Raw genomic sequence first — 21,740 nt, forward strand, 5'->3', positions numbered from 1 at the left:
ACCCTGCTGCCGATATATATAAATATTCGACCCTGCTGCCAATATATATTAATATTACACCATGCTGATAATATATATTAGACCCTGCTGCCGATATATATATATTAATATTAGTCCCTGCTGCCGATATATATTAATATTAGTCCCTGCAGCCAATATATATAAATATTAGACCCTACAGCCAATATATTTTATATTGAAAAAATTGGACCCTACCCAAGCATTTCCTTGGGCCCTGCTCCACGCTCGCTAGCATCCAATCACTCCTTCCGCTACCACACCAAAAAAACAAATATTTGCCATACTGACTGCAGATCAGGGGAAGGCTTCTTTCAACAGCATGTTAGTGTGTAGTCGTGGCCGAGTGGTTAAGGCGATGGACTTGAAATCCATTGGGGTTTCCCCGCGCAGGTTCGAATCCTGCCGACTACGGTGTTTTTTTACTCATAGAAGGAGGATATACCTGGACTATTTTTACATGTTGTAACTGGGTTGTCATTTAGAGTTTTGTAAAATTGACTACAAAAGCGTACAAGCAATATCTGTTCCCAGATACATTGTTGTCCTATTCTAAGATCAACTTCTAGCAAACCTTCTTCTTGTGCGTATATAACAGTCAGATTGACACCAGTATTGTGTAATTCAAATGCAAGCAAAAAAAATATCAAAATATAGAAACATAGCCACCCGGCGGGGATACTTGCCACGATATTAACCAGGACTAGCATTGTATAATGTTGTCCAGCCACTGTGTTATTTATATGACATAGTACTAGCTGAATTGTACATTGACACACTGATTAGAAGATTTTCTCAAATTTGATTTGCTTTACAGTATGAGAGCTGTAATGGTACCATTTATTAGCTTTTACGAGACAGAGTGGAATGAAAGGAGAACGCCATAATAATTAACTACTAGGATTGGAAGAAAATTAATTGGATGGTGAGGCTACTGGTTCATGGAGTTTATTCAGTTTTTCATCAGAATGTCAAATGCTGAATACCCACCAAGGGCCATAGATTTGTGGTCGGGTAACAGACCGATTACATTCCCACTGCACGGAAAAAAACGTTACTAAAGTGCCACCAAATACAAGACACTAACAAGCATATGTGATATTAAATAAAATCTCAACCACAAGCTTTTAAGAAATTCTAAATCTTTCATTTCCAAAGCAAATAACAATGAAAATCAAGCATGGGAATCGAGCACCAGGAGTCAAACACTGCTATCGCTCAAATGATGGGCGAGGACTAGCTGCAAGCATGTTCTCCATAAGCCATAAAAACTGTATCGGTGACTTTCGTTACAGATATAAAGAGCGTGTGGGAGAAGGATTGTATGCTACAACTGCTGACACATGCACATGTGTACGTCCAGTGTTGTGAGTAGTCGTGGCCGAGCGGTTGAGGCGATAGACTAGAAATTCATTGGGGTCTCCCCGCGCAGGTTTGAATCCTACTGACTGCGGCAATTTTGTAAAAATTACCAGCAAGCACTTTTTTTTTTTTTACTCGTACTGCCAAATATCTCAGTTTACAAAATACGAGAACCGGGATTTCTGCATTTTGTTTTTACAAATTGGTCCCATACAATATGAAGTAAACTTGAGCAAAAAATAAAGTACACTGTCTCCCAGATGAGGAATCAAACCCAGGTGTCTCACATGACAGGCAGGGACACTAACCACTAACCTAACAAGTACCGACATTGTTCCGCATAACACATCCATGCTCACACACTTATATTGAGCAAATTGGATTTGTCCCAGGCAGCAAGGCTCATGATAGCACCATTCGGTCACTTAACCTTGCCCACCATGCCACAGTCTAGTCACTTTGTTGTTTATATGACATAGTATAAGCACAATGATTAGAACATATTCTCAAATTTTCTTTTACTTTGCGGTATGAGAGCTGTAATGGTACTGTTTATGAGCTCTTACAAGACAGAGTGGAATGAAAGGAGAACTACTAGGATTGGAATAAAATTAATTGGATGCTGAGGCGACTTACTATATGTTTACTATAGATCTTGCATGATGGCGGGCTTCTTGACACACACTTGGTGCTCCCATGAGACACATAAACCAATTAGCCATAACATTATGACCACCTGCCTATTATTGTTTTGCAGTGGCATCTCCAGCTTTCATATTAAGGGGGTGCACATGGGGGGACATGGACCAAAGTAGGGGGGGGCAATTATAAAATGCTACATATACACTATATATATATACATATATATATATACACACACACATCTATATATGCGTTAGACATCCATTTTTAACTACATAATAATATGTACTTATCTCTTTGAAGTAAAGACCTTAATTGAAATATGATTAAAAAATAACAGCTAAACTGGAAGTTATTTTTCATTCTTTAATATTAGACCCTGCTGCCAATACATACTAACATTATACCCTGCTGCCGATATATATTAATATTAGACCCTACTGCCAATACATACTAATATTATACCCTGCTGCCGATATATATTAATATATATCGGCAGCAGGGTATAATATTAGTATGTATTGGCAGTAGGGTCTAATATTAATATATATCGGCAGCAGGGTATAATATTTATATATATTAGCAGTAGAGTCTAACCATCAACCATCACTGCCCCTAAATTTACCCCAAAGGCCCCATTAACCATAACTGCCCCGAAATTAACCCCCACCTCCCCTAACTTTCAGCAGCCCAAATATTAATTTTATACTCGCAGTTAGATAAGTTGCTGTCTGAGCAGTGTGGATGCTATAAGGAAAGGGGTGGGGCCATTCATCAGTGAGTCAGAAAGGGGCGGGGCCAATCATCAGTGTGACTGCAGGGAGGTACTGGGAAATACCGTAGTAACTGCAATCTATGATCTACAACCATTGTATAAAATGCACCCAGTTTTAAGACTTTAACTTTGCTGTTAAATTTCTAATCCTTGGGCAGGGCTCAGCTACTTTGGGGGCAACTCTAGGTTTTTGGGGACCCCAAGTAAAACATTCAGATACCTCTCACCTAAAAACTACATTTTTACTTTTTGTGCAGGAAAAGCTACACATAAATCAGTGTTAGTGGCTTCTAGGGGTCCCTAACCACGTGGAGGCCATAAGTGGGTGCTTAAGCCATTTATATCCCAGCGCCACCACTGATGCAGACTCCAATTAATGATTAACCCATTTGTGCAAAGTGCAAAGCAGAAGGAACATATTTTGTGCCCCACAGACATCACACAGATGCTTTGTCCTCAGGGCAACCATAAACATGGTACCATCAGCAAGTACCCCCATTCTTTGCATGCCTAAACATGTCTACTTTCTTGGCTAGAGCAGAGGACTGAGTATTCTGAGTATTTTTTGCTTGCATGTTATTATAAAACTGCTCTTCCACTTTCTCTGCTGAATCTTCCACTTATATAATGAAATGTAGAATTACAAACATCATATTTCAGAATGCCGAATGTCCAAAATTTTACCAAAAATAATTCTTTATAATCATGTAAACATTTGCCTCATTCGTAGTTATTTGAGTCACAAATGCGAGCGCTTATATGTTCTTAGTAGTCGAAACAAGAAAAATGCTTCTTAAAGGGACACTCCATGCATCATATGCACTTTAATGCATATTATAGCTGCGTGGTCCTTTTGCAAATGCATGGGGATTCTGCAGAATCTGGGGTCGGGGGTCTGTTCAAGATGCTTGGTTGCATGAGAAAATTATTTTGTTATTGCTACACCATTAACATATTTCAGTTCAGACATCCTGGAACTTCTATATTAATCTCCCCGCACCAGTATTATGAACCCTGAAGTGGTGCAGCATTTGTAAATACGATTATTATGTCCATTAAAGAGTAATGAACTGGTTGATCAAGAAAGGGTTAATTAAATTTAACATACCTAAGATATACTATTTGTATGGCATCCATTGTACAGGGCTGTGACGTATGATGACGCAATATAACCAACAACCTGCACAGTGCTGCTGAATATGATGCTGCTATATAGATCACTAAATAATAATAATAATTATATATATATATATATATATATATATATATATATATATATATATATATATATATAAAATGTAATAAAGTGCTAACAATGTAGTATTGTTCTAGATAAAACATAATTGTTTGGGAGACAGTGGTCTTTCCAGATTTGACATGTCTTGTCTGGGGGAGGATTAGAAGAAGACTTTAGGAAAGAGCAGGACATGGAGGTCTTGATCAGACCAGGAGGAGGAGGTGAAAGAGGGGAAGACGTCCCCACTCCATCTGCCTTTGTTTGCATGAAAGCCGAGTCTTGAAGATGGCCCTGCCCCTCTCACACTTCTGGGATCTTTTGAAGTTAGATGATTCTGTGGATCCTGCAAGCATGGAGAGCTGGAGATCTCTCCGGTTTGTGACCAATATGAGTGATCTGGTGAAAGCTGCACCCCAGGGTTGTGATAATGGGGCTCTCATGGATCGTTTTGGGGTCCTCATCCAAGCTGTATTAGCTGTGGTGGCGTTCAGCACTCTAATGTGTGAGTACCTACTAAAGTTTTCAGTTTGTGGGAGAAAGCTCCTAATACTTTACTTTTGTTGATCTATTCACCGCTTTCGTGGCAGCGTGTAAAGCTGCAGATCGCTGCTTGTGTAGGTTTAGCTGCCCTAAAGTATGACTTAACCCTGCTCTTATCTGTAATAGTAACATTAACCACTAATAGTGTGAGGACTGCAACACATCCGTGTGTAAGATCTCCCAGAATAACTCATTGTCCAGATCTAGGCAAGTTCATGCATGAGTACAGGCTAGGATATGAGAATATGTCTCCTTGGGGCAATTAAGGACACCATATGGCTTCTTACCCCAGCTGTATGAAGAATATCCTGCAACATTCTTTAACATCCAAGGGTTTCTATATTCCTCCATTGTTTTCAACGAAGCACAATCTTTAGAGATAACTTAACAACAGATGTGCATGGAACTCAAACTAGGCTAAAATCACTTTGTCGTGGCACATAAAGTGTTAGTATTTGAAAGCAGTGTGGAAGTGTTCACGTGAGATAAAACTGGTTATATTAGGGACCTTGCTTGTGTACTTAGCCAGATAACTTGTGTTTAAGTTCTTGTAAACTTAATGAGCTGAAGAAATGTTGGAGATTGTTATTTCAATGGCCAGGCAAGGGTCATTATTCATAATGCTTGATTTTGAAAAACTATTTGAAATTAGGGATTGCCCGGATTAAAGTAATCTTGCAGATGCAGTAGGATTTGCTGTTTTCAAGAACCTGGCCCCACTGACATTAAAACAAAAATTAAAAGAAGCACTTTTTGGTCATGTGAGTGTGTATTCTGCAGACATGCTATATTAAGTTTGATGGAATGTGGTGTACAGGAGCTCCAGACTTCTTGGTACACTGGTGGGCCCTTTGACGTTGGAGTTAATGATATCTGCCACTGATTTCTAAAATGATTTAACGCTATTGTATGTACAAGGTGTGTTATCATATCACTGGTTTATTTTGGTTTGAGATTGGGAACTTAATTTTTTCTCCCTATAATATAAATGATGTTCTGAGACATGGCCATGTAGATTCTTAACACCGGTCCCCTCAATCATTTTTTGCATTGGAAAACAGACCTTGTAACAATGTTTTATTGTTGTTACTCATTGTCCATTTCTTGGGAGCATTAAACCCACTTTGGGGTTCTCAACATATTTCAAAACTCAGCCCTCTGGCGTTCAACAACGCTGCAAAACATATTTGTTAAATTCTGGTTTTCAGTAACTCAATAACCTACAATAAAATGTGAGAAGCAAAGCTACCGGAAATGAACTTTCCTTTAAAAGCACACTGGAGAAATTTGGTGCTCCTTGATCTGAATAACCCCCCCCCCCCAAAAAAGACAGTGCAGAGGTGTCCTGAGCATGGGGATATGGGGCCACTGCTCCATTTTACATTTTATAAAGAATGGCTGTTACCATTAGGTGTATTGTGCAGTGTGTCTAGAACACAATATCTGATCTAGAATGAATACTACACCAACATGCGCCGTATCTTTGTATGAGCCACATCTGATTCTTTGCTTTCCTTTCTGTGATCCCCAAATGCTTTGTGTTTGTGTGGTAAGTGTTACCTCAAATCACACACAGATTATGGAAATGTTTTTTTAACCCTTTCATTACCAGGGGTATTTTTATTAATGATATATTAAAAAATACTAAATATTTTTTTGTTTTACTGCTGCTAAATACCATATTTGCTCAGTTATTAGACGACCCCCCCCCCCCCGAGATTTTAATATTAATTTAGGAAAAAAAGAAGAAGCCTGAATATAAGACTACTACCCTAATAGGTAGTGACTGGGAACACCCCGCAAGAGCTGCAGTTTTGAAGATGCTTTACAGTTCGGCCCTTGTCAAAGTCGCTTGGATCCTTATGCTTGCCTGTTTTTCCTGCTTCTAACACATCAACTATGAGGACGAAATGTTTACATGCTGCCTAATACCGTATTTGCTCGATTATAAGACGAGGTTTTTTTCAGAGCAAATGCTCTGAAAAATACCCCTCGTCTTCTAATCGGGGTCGTCTTCTAATCAGACCTCAAATAGAGTCTGATTAGGAGACTAAGATCCAGATCCCCCGCACCGCTGCAGGGGACCTGGATCCTCCTGTCTCACCCCCCCCCCCCCCCATCATACACACTTACCGGTGCTTCCTGCTGTATTGCCGGGGCAGCGGGTTGACGTCTACGCGATCCGCGTAGACAACGTCCGCTGCAGCCGGAAGGAGGTGTGGCTAGCAGCGGGGGTTGTCTGCGTCCGTCGCGTAGACCTTCCCCGACTGTCAGAGATCTCTGATCTCTGACAGCCGGGGAAAGTATACGCGACGGACGCATACAAACCCCCGCTGCCAACTCCACCTCCTTCCGGCTGCAGCAGAAGGCGACGTCAACCCGCTGCCCCGGCTGGAAGCACCGGTAAGAGAGGGCTGAGAGGGGAGAGAGGAGAGAGGAGAGGGGAGGGGAGGGGGGGGAGAGAGTGTGTGTGTGTGTGTTAGTTAAATGGGGGCATAGGGCATTTCTGGAGTGGCGTTAAGGGGGCATTTAATAGAGCACTCTGCCTCCTGAAATGCCTTATACCTCCCTATATGCCACTCTGCCCCATAATATGCCTTTTAACCCCCTAAATGCCAGAGTGGCATATAGGGGTATAAGGCATTTCTGGAGGCAGAGTGCTCTATACAATGCCTTTTAACTCCCTTAATGCCACTCTGCCTCCTGAAATGCCTTATACCTCCCTATATGCCACTCTGCCCCATAATATGCATTTTAACCCCCTAAATGCCAGAATGGGATATAGGGGTATAAGGCATTTCTGGAGGCAGAGTGGCATATAGGGGGTCAAAAGGCATACCATGGGGCACAGTGGCATATAGAGGGTTAAAAGGCATATCATGGGCCACAGTGCCATATTGGTGTGGCAAGCCTGGGGGCAGATGTGCGTAACTGGGGGACAGGCTGGAAAATACAAGAAATAAAAACAAAAAAAATATTTTTCTCAATCATAGCTTTTATTAAAAAAAATAGTTTACATGAATTAACATTTACTGGTAAAACTTTTTTCCTTTAGGGTCGTCTTATATTCAGGCTTTTTCTTTTTTCCTAAGTTAATATTCAGATTTTGGGGGGTCGTCTTATAATCAGGGTCGTCTTATAATCGAGCAAATACGGTATATCCTACCCAACCACAGGTGCCATGATAACAAGATTATCAGTGTTATTCACTTCACCTGTCGGTGGTCATAATGTTAAGGCTGATTGGTGAGGTATCCTGTTCCTTTTTATTTTTTACTGATTTTATCAAGATTGTGTAGACTTATGGAGGGGGTGTATTGTGTTTGCAAAATGTACAGTTTTTGATTTGTATTTTTGGCAGGAATGAACTTTTGCGTTAGTCACACTTGCCATGTGTTCTTAATTAGCAGCAGTTATTTAAATAAAACAACTTTAAATGTGAATCTTCCTATTCCCAAATCCTATCTGTTCTGTGCAGTAAATTAATGTAATGATATTTACATATAAAATGGATATGGGCTGGAAGAAATAATATATATTTTTTTACTTTTAGCTAATTAGTGAGAGTTTTTCTAAGCTGTCGACTTTGATACAAGGTATACCAGTGGGATTGTTTACTAGACTAAAAGATATTTTTTCTGGCCTTATTTATTTTGATATTTTGGCAGGAGATCCCAGTAAACGTGTAACGGATGCAGGATTTCCTATTGAAGAATAAAACCAGTAAGACTAAAAAAGGGTTGATGGACCATTCTTTTGTATAGTGTTCAGTAAGCAATACAGTGCGTATCATAAATGAGTTTTTACCTATATTAAATGTGGATGATTATTATAGATTGAATACCCTAAAGTAAAATAAGCATAATGCCTCCATCACTTGTAATACATTGAATATTATCTGAGTAAATGCAAATAATTGTTCTATTCCATGTGTAGGTAGGTCATAAAGGACCTTCAAAGAATAAGGAACCTTTTGTTGGCTATAGAAAATTAAATACACTTTTGTCAGTTAATATAATGTATTCTGGCGGCAATCTTTCACATTTTTCTTTCTATGGAATGAATGGTGGGGTGATGGTGGGGTCTTTGTAAGATAACTGAAAATAAGTTTATTGGACTCTCCATTTGTGTGTCTTACATATATTAAATTAAGTAAAAGTATAATTTATCAAATATCCCTACCAACTATTCGATAAGAAAAATGATATCAATAATCGTTCTTAAAGGGACAAAGTAATCAAATAATTTACTTAGTATATATACACACATGTATGTGTATATATATATATATATATATATATGTGTGTGTGTGTGTGTGTTTAAAAGACCCATATTGTAATGCCCTGACGGGCGTGGTGACAGCTTCAAATGTGCATAGACGTGGCAAATTAGGACTTCTTAACTTCAAAGTACAACTGTGAATGTCTGTATTATCCCAGACTGGCAACATGTCACATGGTACCATCCAAAACCTGACCTATTTATAGAATTAACTCAACTAGTCATGTGCCCCATGTGATAAGTTTTGGTTTATCTGGCTAATTTGAAAATCGTGGAAATCCGATTTTGTAAACTGAAGTTAAGATTGGAGCATATTCTTTTTATATACGTTTATTGTGCTAGTCTTAGCTTAACACAGAATGGGGTTATATTGGGCACTTGAACTGTGGTCTTGTCACTTAAAATCATCGATCATGCCACCCTTTTGTTAGGTGATAAAATACTGTTTTTTTTACTTTTGTTCCAGAATTTGTATTTATAAGACATCTAGCTTTGGGTTGTAACATTTTTAGTAAGAACCTGTGAAATGAATTCTTAATCCTGTCATGTTACTATTAAGTGTGATGTCACTGCATCCAAACAGGAAGTGTAACCAGTGAATCTTAAATACAATGAAAAACAACTGTAAATAAAATCTTATAAAATCTGTAATGAGAATTTAGACTTAAACCCCTTGATGTGTCTGAAAAACGTATGCATTATGCATGAACAAAAGCAGAGGGGAACAGGAATGTAATGGCCTTTATGAGATAAATTTGAAGCTTATCAAATAGGTAGTAAGGAAGTACGTCTGACATCAGTCATGGGAAAATTAATGCAAAGAATGTTAAAGTAAATCATTTTAAATATCAGAAAACGAATAGATTGCAGTTAATGGTGAATTATTAGAGATCAAATCTTCTTACTGGTACTGGACCTGTTCAGTTTGAAGAAGAGCTACTAACAAAATGAAATGTTTGAAGGCTACAAATGTCCATGAAAGACTAAAGGGTGTAGCGTTTTTGGAGAAGAGAAAAGAGTGGAAGTGGTAGAAAAAATACAAGATGCAAATGTATTTCAGGAGAGTCAAATGTTAGGAAAAGAGGTCACAGTTTAAAATTAGAGGATCGGAGACACAGATGTAATGTAAAGAAAATGTACTACACCGAGTAGATGGTAGATAAGTGGAACAGCCTTCCAGTGGAAGTGGCGGAGGTTAGAACGGGGAGGTGTCACGGGGTCAGGTAGCGAAGGAGGATCCAACTATGCAGATATGCACTGATAGAGAAGTCCAGTAAACAGTCCGTGATCAAGGGCAACGGCAAGCAGCGAGGTCAAACGTATCCGAGGTCAAGGCAGGCAGATCAGAAGCATAAACGGTTAAACAGGTCCGAGGTCAAGGCAGGCAGATCAGAAGCATAAACGGTTAAACAGGTCCGAGGTCAAGGCAGGCAGATCAGAAGCATAAACGGTTAAACAGGTCTGTGGTCGTAGGCAGGCAGCGCAGAATCGTGGTCAAATAACAGGCAAAGGTCGGTACACAAGGTAATAGAGAAATGGCAGGGAACAGCACACCCAAAAAGCATAACAATTTGAACGGGTAAAGACAGTGGAAACAAATGGGGCTTAAATAGGAGATGGTACTCACATACAGGCCGCGGCGCGCGTGGCGTGCGTTGGGTCCATCGCGTGACGTCGTCGCGGCCGACGCAGACCTACGACGCGTCATACCTGCGGTACGGGGAGGGGACGCGCCTGCACGTCCTCGGCATGCAGGCGCGATCCCGGCCAAGGGTGTGGAGGCAGGGCTGCCCTACCGACGTCGGATCGCGGTGGAGGCGGAGCCACGCCGCTGACGCGTCCGCACGGCGTCGGCGGCAGTGATAGGCGAGCCGCCGCGAGCCCCAAAGGTACGTGCCGCGGCGGCGCGCGTGACAGGAGGGATGGGCATAAAGCTTTTCTGAATATCAAGCAAGACCAAAGCCCTAATTAGATTTAAGATTTTGCAGCTGACTAGATGAGCTGAATGTTTGTTTGCCTTTTTTTTCTTTTAATGCAGTTATAAGAAGTTTTCTGCAGACATTAAAAAAAGATTATAATGCTCAAAGTGAAATTCTACCATATGACCGTATTAACTTAGATGCCAAAAAAAGCCACAAGGGGAAACGGCCTTGAATTTTTTGCCAAGTGACCAATTTGTACCATTTTGATTTTGAAGAGTATTGCAGAATGACTGCATTTTTGAATGTATCCTATTACACTGGTAATTTGTAGATTATCTATTGAGCATTTTTACTAGAAATATATTCTGGCTATCATGATTTTTCCTTTCATTCCTTGTCAAATGTCTGCTAGTGACCTAGGAGCACCCGCAATACAAAATCCCCCCCAAAAAAGATTTCACCCTAGTAAATAGATAAAATCCATCTCTCTATTAGGTTATTCACTAAAGCAAAAGTTTAAAAAACTGAAGTGCATGGCTAGTTTTGGTTAAATTGATGATCTGAAATAAATATGCATCATAAAGGATAATCTGATCTCTTCACCTAGAGGAAGCATACATGGGTTGGAATAAATCCTGCTGTATTACTGACTGTGCTATTCTACTTTACATGTAAATGTACTTCTACATCAGTCACATTGACTCACGGGATTCAATGTGCAAATAAGGTTTACAAAGTAACCTTTTTGTTTGTTTATAAATTGCAATATTAACCCCTTCAATCCCGGAGAAATTTTGCCATTTTTGCGCTATGTCGGTTCAGCGATGATTCTCTTTTACTGTGAATAGTGTACCCATATAAACTATATATTGTTTTTTCAAGGAGAGATAGAGCTTTCTTTTGATACCATAGTTGGATGATTAGCTGAAAATTTAGAATTAGAAATTTAGTAAAAAGTAGCAAGAATTAGAAAAAAAAATCTGTGTTTTTTTCATTTTCCCTCTGAATCCTCACAAAATTAGGTAAAAAGACAGAAAATTCCATCCAGATTTATCCATTTAGGTGTCCTGTAGATGTCGATGTGCCCAAAGTGCCCGTTCCCGGCCGCCTAAGGGCTCCCCGGACCTCGGGACGCTCAGCCCGGGTGCAGCACCGGCGGTCCAACCCGCCCAAGTCCCGGGCCGGGTCCCGGGAAGAGCACCTAAGGCAGACCCCCGAGGGTCCCGCCAGGGGCTCCCCGGACCTCGGGACGCTCAGCCCGGGTGCAGCACCGGCAGTCCAACCCGCCCAAGTCCCGGGCCGGGTCCCGGGAAGAGCACCATGGGGCAGACCCCCGAGGGTCCCGCCAGGGGCTCCCCGGACCTCGTGACGCCCGGCCCGGGTGCCGCACCGGCGGTCCAACCCGCCCAAGTCCCGGGCCGGGTCCCGGGAAGAGCACCATGGGGCAGACCCCCGAGGGTCCCGCCAGGGGCTCCCCGGACCTCGGGGTGCCCAGCCCGGGTGCCGCACCGGCGGTCCAACCCGCCCAAGTCCCGGGCCGGGTCCCGGGAAGAGCACCATGGGGCAGACCCCCGAGGGTCCCGCCAGGGGCTCCCCGGACCTCGGGGTGCCCAGCCCGGGTGCCGCACCGGCGGTCCAACCCGCCCAAGTCCCGGGCCGGGTCCCGGGAAGAGCACCATGGGGCAGACCCCCGAGGGTCCCGCCAGGGGCTCCCCGGACCTCGGGGTGCCCAGCCCGGGTGCAGCACCGGCGGTCCAACCCGCCCAAGTCCCGGGCCGGGTCCCGGGAAGAGCACCTAAGGCAGACCCCCGAGGGTCCCGCCAGGGGCTCCCCGGACCTCGGAACGCTCAGCCCGGGTGCAGCACCGGCGGTCCAACCCGCCCAAGTCCCGGGCCGGGTCCCGGGAAGAGCACCTAAGGCAGACCCCCGAGGGTCCCGCCAGGGGCTCCCCGGACCTCGGGACGCTCAGCCCGGGTGCAGCACCGGCGGTCCAACCCGCCCAAGTCCCGGGCCGGGTCCCGGGAAGAGCACCTAAGGCAGACCCCCGAGGGTCCCGCCAGGGGCTCCCCGGACCTCGGGACGCTCAGCCCGGGTGCAGCACCGGCGGTCCAACCCGCCCAAGTCCCGGGCCGGTCCCGGGAAGAGCACCTAAGGCAGACCCCCGAGGGTCCCGCCAGGGGCTCCCCGGACCTCGGGGTGCTCAGCCCGGGTGCAGCACCGGCGGTCCAACCCGCCCAAGTCCCGGGCCGGGTCCCGGGAAGAGCACCATGGGGCAGACCCCCGAGGGTCCCGCCAGGGGCTCCCCGGACCTCGGTGTGCTCAGCCCGGGTGCAGCACCGGCGGTCCAACCCGCCCAAGTCCCGGGCCGGGTCCCGGGAAGAGCACCATGGGGCAGACCCCCGAGGGTCCCGCCAGGGGCTCCCCGGACCTCGGGGTGCTCAGCCCGGGTGCAGCACCGGCGGTCCAACCCGCCCAAGTCCCGGGCCGGGTCCCGGGAAGAGCACCATGGGGCAGACCCCCGAGGGTCCCGCCAGGGGCTCCCCGGACCTCGGGACGCTCAGCCCGGGTGCAGCACCGGCGGTCCAACCCGCCCAAGTCCCGGGCCGGGTCCCGGGAAGACCACCATGGGGCAGACCCCCGAGGGTCAGGCCAGGGGCTCCCCGGACTTCCTGAGGACCAGCCCGAGTGCAGCACCGGCGGTCCAACCCGCCCAAGTCCCGGGCCGGGTCCCGGGAAGAGCACCTAAGGCAGACCCCCGAGGGTCCCGCCAGGGGCTCCCCGGACCTCGGGGTGCCCAGCCCGTGTGCAGCACCGGCGGTCCAACCCGCTCAAGTCCCGGGCCGGGTCCCGGGAAGACCACCATGGGGCAGACCACCGAGGGTCCCGCCAGGGGCTCCCCGGACCTCGTGCAGCCCAGCCCGGGTGCCGCACCCGCGGTCCTACCCGCCCCGGTAGTTGCTCGCGGGCGGCCGGCGTTTTCGCTCTAAGTCCCCCATTCTGGCAGGCCGAGTTGCTTGAAAAGCCCTGGAAGTCTATGAGGTCGGATTTGCCTGCCGCATCCGACCCTCGCTCCATCGAAGTCGGCATGCCTTGCCGGGTTTTCCCGGTGGTGACGTGGAACCCCGTCCCGGTTCGCCAGGGACGTCAGGCACCCTCCGCCGGATATATAGGGAAGCTGCTGCGAGTTCCAGAGAGCCGGCTCCCAACGACCTCGGGAAGCCCAGCCCGGGTGCCGGCCAGGTCCCGGCCCCGGGAACCCCACCGTCCGGTAGACCTCCGAGGGTCCCGCCCGGGGCTCCACGGACCTCGGGACGCCCGGCTCGGGCGCCGCACCGGCGGTCCAACCCGGCCAAGTCCCGGGCCGGGTCCCGGGAAGACCACCTTGGGGCAGACCTCCAAGGGTCCCGCCAGGGGCTCCCCGGACCTCGTGCAGCACAGCCCGGGTGCCGCACCGGCGGTCCAACCCGCCCAAGTCCCGGGCCGTCTCCCGGGAACACCACCTTGGGGCAGACCCCCGAGGGTCCCGCCAGGGGCTCCCCGGACCTCGGGAGGCCCAGCCCGGGTGCCGCACCGGCGGTCCTACCCGCCCAAGTCCCGGGCCGGGTCCCGGGAAGCCCACCTTGGGGCAGACCTCCGAGGGTCCCGCCAGGGGCTCCCCGGACCTCGGGAGGCCCAGCCCGGGTGCCGCACCGGCGGTCCTACCCGGCCCCGGTCCCGGCCGCGGCTCCCTGCCCGGCCCCGGCTCCCGTGAACCTGCCGCCGGGTAGACGGCTGAGGGTTCCGCCCGGGGCACCCCGGACCTCGGGCCGCCCAGCCCGTGTGCCGCACTGTCGGTCCTACCCGTTCCCGGCAGCCCAAGTTGCTCGCTGCCGGCTGGCGTTTTCGCTCTAAGTCCCCATTTCTGGCAGGCCAAGTTGCTTGAAAAGCCCTGGAAGTCTATGAGAACGGATTTGCCGGCCGCATCCGACCCTCGCTCCATCGAAGTCGGCCTGCCTGGCCGGGTTTTCCCGGTGGTGTCGCGGAACTCCTTCCCGGTTCGCCAGGGTCCTCAGGCACCCTCCGCCGGATATATAGGTGAGCGGTCGGCGTCGACCGCCACGACCAGGACAACGACCGATCTGGTGCCCCGGGCCGGGGAAGGCAACCCTCGCTCAGGCGGTCCCCGGCGGGCCCCCTGGTGCAGGCGAGCGGCCCGCCTCCCCGCGCACTTCCCGGCGCGGACCCCCGGGCCCCACCGCGGCCCGGCCCGGCCCTTGGCCCCGAGGCCTCTCCCCCGGGCTGGGGGAGAGCCGCCCCGGGCGCCGGACCCCCCTCGCAGGTGACTGAGTTTGCTCGGCCCCGGACTCCCAGCGGCCCGAAGCCGCGGCCGGTTGGGGCTACCCGCGGGCGCTCCACGTCCCACCCCGGGTTCCCCCCGCCGCGGAGCACGCACCTTCCTTTCTCCCGGCCCCGAACGAAGGGAGGGGGAGCGCGCGCTCTCCCTCTGTCCCCGCGGCCCCCTCGCCGCGTCCCCCTTACGCAGACCCGATCCGAGGGCTGCGCCCCCGGCGCCCGCCGCCTCCCGCCCCGGCCCCCGGGGCGGGAGCGGTCCGCCGGGGGCCGCGTACGGGCCCGGCCGCCGCCAGGCCCCCGCGTGATGACGGGAGCTACCTGGTTGATCCTGCCAGTAGCATATGCTTGTCTCAAAGATTAAGCCATGCACGTGTAAGTACACACGGCCGGTACAGTGAAACTGCGAATGGCTCATTAAATCAGCTATGGTTCCTTTGATCGCTCCATCTGTTACTTGGATAACTGTGGTAATTCTAGAGCTAATACATGCCGACGAGCGCTGACCCCCAGGGATGCGTGCATTTATCAGACCAAAACCAATCCGGCGGGCTCGCCCCCGCCGGCCGCTTTGGTGACTCTAGATAACCTCGGGCCGATCGCACGTCCCCGTGACGGCGACGATACATTCGGATGTCTGCCCTATCAACTTTCGATGGTACTTTCTGTGCCTACCATGGTGACCACGGGTAACGGGGAATCAGGGTTCGATTCCGGAGAGGGAGCCTGAGAAACGGCTACCACATCCAAGGAAGGCAGCAGGCGCGCAAATTACCCACTCCCGACTCAGGGAGGTAGTGACGAAAAATAACAATACAGGACTCTTTCGAGGCCCTGTAATTGGAATGAGTACACTTTAAATCCTTTAACGAGGATCTATTGGAGGGCAAGTCTGGTGCCAGCAGCCGCGGTAATTCCAGCTCCAATCAGGGCTGGGCGTCGGCTGCTCACTGTGGAGTTGGGAGGCGAGGGGAGAGGAGGTGTTTTTGTGTTGCTGGTGGAACTTGGTTTCTTTTTTATTACTTTCGGTGCTGGACGTTTGCTACCCCGGGGAAGGTAACTGCCTCCCCGGGGTCCCATCATGGCCTCCACCCTCATTGAGGAGTGGAGGGGCCGCATTGCCATAATCTCGGAGAAACTGGTCTACACGGAGGACGGCATCCTACTCCCATCCCGGGAGACTGCAGGAACCGTATGCAGGGCTGTGCGTCGGAACATGGAGGCGCTCGAGGCATACACCACGGCCTTGAGCGCCAAAATAGCCATGCTCAAGAAGGGAGTCGGTCTGCCCCACCATCTGAGGGTCGACCAGACTTCCCTCCTGTTGCTGGGGGCCCTCCATCTACGGGCCCTCGCCCTCAGGGACGCCGGGGCCAGGGCCTTGGAGACCGCCGAGGCGAGTGTGAATACGAACCCTGAAGATGAGGAGGCGGTGGAACAGGGCCCTTCCTATGCCCAAAAGGCTAAGGTGGGGCTCCCAGTACCTGCGGAGTCAGACGGGGAACCCCTCAGGCAGGCCCTGGCTAACCTCCAACAAGAGTTGCGTTCCCTGGGGGAGGAGAAGGAGGAGGTTGCCGGACAGCTGAAAGAGCTCCGGCAGCAGAGCAACAGGGTGGGGAGTCGTCATCGCGGCCCCATACGGGAGCGGATCGTCTCCCTGAAGGAGAAAGAAGCGGAGTTGGCGAGACGCACAGCCCAGAACCGTGACCGCGTGCGGTTCCTGCAGGAGAAGCTGCGGGAGCAGGAGGTGGAGGAGTCGGGGGTACCACCGACCCCGGAGGACCCGGAACCGGTGGCGCCTACATCGCCACCGCCACCACCACAGTACGACGGGACCCAGGAGAGGTCCGCTATACGAAGGCCGCTGATTTTTTCAATGGAGGAATTGGACGAGGAGGAGGACATTAAGATCCAAGCTGCGCCACGGAGGCGGAAAAAGAAGACCACCAGGAGCAGGCCCGCTATCCAATCGTCCGGGGAGGAGAGCGTCGGGGATACCCCCCCCATCATGTCCGAGGAGGAGTTCCCATCCCTCCCGGCCCGGGTCCCCGACGCTGCTGCCGAGGATCCGAGAGCGGGCCCTTCCGGTCGGAGGGCCAGGGACACTATCCCCGCCGGTCTGCGTTTGGCCGGTGAGCCCCGGGGACCTTGTGTGAGTACCTTCCCCGATGTACCTGTCGGTATGTCCCCTGTTGTTGTCATGTCCCCTGTTGTCCCCCCACCCCCAGTGTGTGTTCCCTCTGTAGTACGTTCACGTTCCCCTGTCTGTGTCCGTCCGTCTTCCGTGGCCCCCGTCGGGGCGCGGGTTTTGTCACCCCCGCGGCCGGCTGCGGCACCGGCGACCGCTTCGGCGGCCGCCGGGGCGGCTGCTGCTGCCGCGGGATCCGTGCCGGCGCTCCCGGCGGCGTGCCCGCCTCCTTGTCCCTCCAGAGGGATCGGCGGTTCTGTGGCCGCTCCCCCCGTTGTAATTGGTCCCATCCACCCTGTGGTGGTGGACCTAGTTGTCCCGGCTGCTCCTGCGGCTTCGGTGTCCCCGGAGGTGCCGTCCTCCGTGTACGGGGCCGCCGCTAACCGGGCTGCCCTCCCCCTGTCCAGACTACTCCGGGCGGAGGAATCGCCCGGAGTGCAGCTAAAAGAAGCTGCCGTTGCGAGTGGGGCTGCCGCTACCTGGGCGGCCCGCCCTCTGTCCCCACTACTCCGGGCGGAGGACTCGCCTGGAGGGCAGCCAGAGGCGGCTGTTGTTGTGAGTGGGGCCGCCGCTACCCGGGTGGCCCGCTCCCTGTCCAAACTACCCCGGACAGATGATAATCTGTCCGGAGTTTTGCCGGGCGCCGCGGCCGAAACCGCGGCGGTTACAATGGAGGCAGTGCCGGGTGCGGCTGCGGTCCCCGCCGGGGTCACTCCGGCAGCGGTGCCGGTGACCCCCGGGGCTCCCGCAGCCGTGATGCCGGTTGCTGGCTCCGCCCCCGTCGCGGCACAGGCCGCGCCCCCCGGTAATCTTAAAGTCGCACCGCACACCACATATTCTGTATGCCAGGGGGCCGCGGGACCACCCGCGATGGCCCCTATAGTCAGGGTGGGGAAGAACCCTGGGGGGCAGAACCCTGGGAGGTCGGCGGTGGCCTGGGCTGCGGGGGCGGCCGCTGCGGTCAGGGCTCCTGCTCCGGCCGAAAGGGGGACTCCCACCGGGGTGACACCTTCCCCCGCCGTGACACAGGGGGTCGCTGCGGTGGCCGCGGTACCCCCCGGTGGGTCCACGGGCGGGCATGGTAGCGGGGCCACGGGGGGGTCCACACTGCCCATAGTGCCCACTCCAACGGTGGCCCCAGGTGCGACACCCGCAACCGCTAACGCCTGGGCGGCGGGTCCCCCGAAGGTTCAGGTGCCACCACCAGGCAGGCGGGCTACGGGACTCCCAGCGGGGCAACCCATGCGGAGAAGGAACGTGGTCCGCCTGCTGCACGTAGCGGAGGGATCCGTGCCCGATAGGAAGCGGGTGGTAGGGGCCCTGAAGGACCTGGGCTTTGCGGTCGCGGACTTTTTCGCCATCATCCACGTTAGCGGCACCCCTGAGTATGACATCAGTTTCATGTCCCCGAGGGGTCTGGAGAGGTTCTGGACCCTTTGGGAGGGGGTGCCAAAGTCCGGCGACAGCCTATGGGCCCGGTTCAATGTCCAGGCCATATCGCGCCAGGAGGTCCGCAAGGTGAACTTCCTGGTGCGGAATGAGTCCATACCCGTCGCGGACATACTGGTGTGGGCCCGCAGATACGGGGAGGTCTTGACCACCCCGGTCAAGACTCTCTGTGAGGACGGGATCTGGAACGGCGGCTGGACGGTCAACATCCGTCTGAAGGAGGTACGGGGTCTCCTACAGCACATGCCCAACTCCTTCTTCATCGGGACTGACCGGGTATCGTGCTTCTATCCCGGTCAGCCCCGGGTGTGCCACAAGTGTGGCTCGCCCCGGCATTTCAGCATAGGGTGTGATGTCACCAAGTGCACCCTATGCGGTGTTGTAGGACACTCCAAGCAGGAGTGCACTACTATCCGTTGCAACCTGTGCGGGGTGTTGGGTCATTCCTACAGAGCGTGTCCTGAAGCCCAGCACAACTTGGACAGTATCTGGGAAGGAGAGGGCGAATTCGCAGAGGAAGACCCGCGGCCAGTTGTGGGGGGCGCTCGGGACAAGGCTCTACCCGACGCCCCAGGTACCTCCTCCGGCACCGACCCCGTAAGTAACATCATTGACCCGTTGCCTGTCCGTCCAAAACAACGAATGTCTCACCCCATTTCTGTCTGTACTCCTTCCACAGGCATCACCACACGATCGGCGTCAGGACCCCGAGCCGCAACCACGCGGGATGAGTCGGGGTGGACGACTGTCGGTCCGAGGAAGGAGACCCCAACTCAGGAGGCAGCTCGGAGAGGTCCGGTAAGATCCTCCGCCTCTGCTAAGACCCCTTCCCGGGGGGATCCACCCTCCACACTAGAGGGGGAGAAAGTCCCTTCGGGACGGGGGAGCTCCGGGGCCCCGAAACCCAAATCCATCGTTGTCGCTGCCGCAAAATCATCAGCGGCGGCGGCCGTCGCTGAAACCGCTATCGGCAAGACGTGCGGGGACATACCAGTCCAGAACAGGTTTAGTGCCCTGATGGACTGGGGTACCCGCATGGAGGTCGAGGAGGCGGCAGAGGCGGCGGCGGTAGTGGCGACAGTGGCGGGGGAGGGTGGAAGGGCCGCGGAAGCTCGAGGACACCTGGCAGAGGTGGAGGATAGCGAGTTGGTAGAGGTGCCGATTCCGGAGGAGGACGCCTTGCCCGCGGGGCTCTCCGCGAAAAGGTACCCCTCAGACTCGGACGGTGAGAACGTACGGAAAAAGGGAAAGTCTCCTCATTCTCATCACCCTTGATGGCGACTCTCCCCATACTATCCTTAGCCACTCATAACGTGGCTAGTATTAAGACGTGCAGGGCCCGATTTATAGCCTATGATAACTGGCACAGGGAGAACTACCATATAATCTTTGTCCAGGAAACCCGCCTGGACTCCCTGGGGGCCCTGCATGCAGCTAAACGCGACTGGAGATGGGGGCACTCCTTTTTTTCGCTAGCCACGGAGGGCTACGGGGGAGTTGCCATCCTGTTCCAGGGTGTGGACATAACGTTCAATAGGGTGATTGAGATAACGAAGGGTAGGTGCGTAGTTCTTGATGTGTCGGTAGGCAGGCAGCCTCTACGTCTGATTAATATCTATGCCCCCCAGACCAAGTGGGAGAGGAAGCGTCTGTTTAACGAGATAGAGCCTTTCCTCTACACGTCCCGGCATATTGTCTTTGCTGGTGATTTTAATACCGTTACTAGGACTAAAGACAGGAAAGGTGGCAAAGACAAACCGGGATACGACGCTTTGGCCCTTACTAGAATAGTCAGGCAGGCAGGCTTGGTAGATGTGCATATTAAGCACAACCCAGACCTCACAGGTTACACATATCAGCGAGGTAACTGCCAGAGTAGGATAGATAGGATTTATGTTAAGGAGTCTCTTCCGGTGACGGCACTTGTGCTTAAACCGGTGGAGTTCTCCGATCACCTTATTCTTACCTGTCTGTTAAATGTCTCGCAGGCTCCGCTAAGAGGTAAAGGGATTTGGCGACTTAATTCTGACATCCAGTCCTCAAAGTACAGGACTTATCTCGGGCTCCTGTGCAAGTTAGACTGTCTGGTGTCGCAACGAGGTGATCCCGGGGACATCTCTAGGGTCAAATCCATGATGAGGACGTTCCAGTATGACAGGTATGCCTCCTTGCTCAAGGAAAGGGATCATGGGGCTTACCACTCACCCGATCCTTTTCTTAGTTGCAAAAGGAAGGAGTCTGCTAAGATCATTACCTGTCTGCGGAACACCCTCGGTGTCCTGGAGGAAACTCCTCGGGGGATACAGAGGGTTGTCCGCGATTACTATGTGGAGCTCCTCGGACAGAGGAGACCCTGCCGACATCAGGCGGACGACTTTTTGATGGGTCTTTCCCTTCCTGAGATTGATCATGGAAAGCTGGATGAGTTGGTTAGCCCAATCACTGTCGAGGAGGTCACGGAGACAATATTAGAGCAGACAAGGAAAAAATCTCCAGGCCCTGACGGTCTTACGGCCGAATTCTATCATGCCTTCTGCGGTCTCCTGGCCCCTAGTCTCACCGAAGTTTTTAATGAAAGCCTGGAGAGGGGGATACTCCCTCCTTCGATGAGATCCTCGGCAGTGATTATGCTAACTAAGCCCAGAGTTGTCGACACGGCTGATGTGGGGAACTGGCGACCCATATCACTCTTGAATGTCGACAGGAAGGTTTTGGCGAAGATCATTTTTAAACGTTTGCAGGGGGTCGCAAGTGAGGTCTTGTCTGATTCTCAATACTGCACCGTGAAGGGCAGAACTGTCTTTGACGCCGTCTGCGAGGTCAGGGAAGCCATCGAGCGGTGTAGGGTAGAGGATGGGGATAAGTATCTCTTGGCACTTGATCAGTCGAAGGCGTTTGATCGGGTGGATCATTACTATCTGTGCGCAGGTATGGCTTGCCGGGAAAACTCATCAATTGGCTGATTTCTTTATATAGAGGGGCCGAAAGCTTCACTCT

General features: G+C 51.4%; 1 protein-coding gene, 1 non-coding gene and 1 pseudogene across 2 annotated transcripts in view; all 3 read left to right on the forward strand.

Moving 5' to 3' along the window:
- Positions 1-350: 350 nt before the first annotated feature.
- TRNAS-UGA (transfer RNA serine (anticodon UGA)) lies at positions 351-432 on the forward strand. Its single transcript has one exon. It is a non-coding gene; the product is annotated as a tRNA-Ser (tRNA).
- A 3,887-nt stretch (positions 433-4,319) lies between these two features.
- LOC149298786 (store-operated calcium entry regulator STIMATE-like) overlaps positions 4,320-21,740 on the forward strand; it is a 55,581-nt gene continuing 38,160 nt past the window's right edge. Inside the window, exon 1 of the mRNA XM_089487090.1 lies at positions 4,320-4,536. Within this exon, the coding sequence (XP_089343216.1) occupies positions 4,320-4,536 (217 nt within the window). The remainder of the gene's footprint in view (positions 4,537-21,740) is intronic.
- LOC149298787 (18S ribosomal RNA) lies at positions 15,428-16,040 on the forward strand (annotated as a pseudogene; the record flags this gene model as incomplete).

The sequence above is a fragment of the Sceloporus occidentalis genome, unplaced genomic scaffold, assembly GCF_023333645.1.
Source record: "Sceloporus occidentalis isolate IW3139 unplaced genomic scaffold, rSceOcc1.0.p SCAF_31, whole genome shotgun sequence".
NCBI lineage: Eukaryota > Metazoa > Chordata > Lepidosauria > Squamata > Phrynosomatidae > Sceloporus > Sceloporus occidentalis.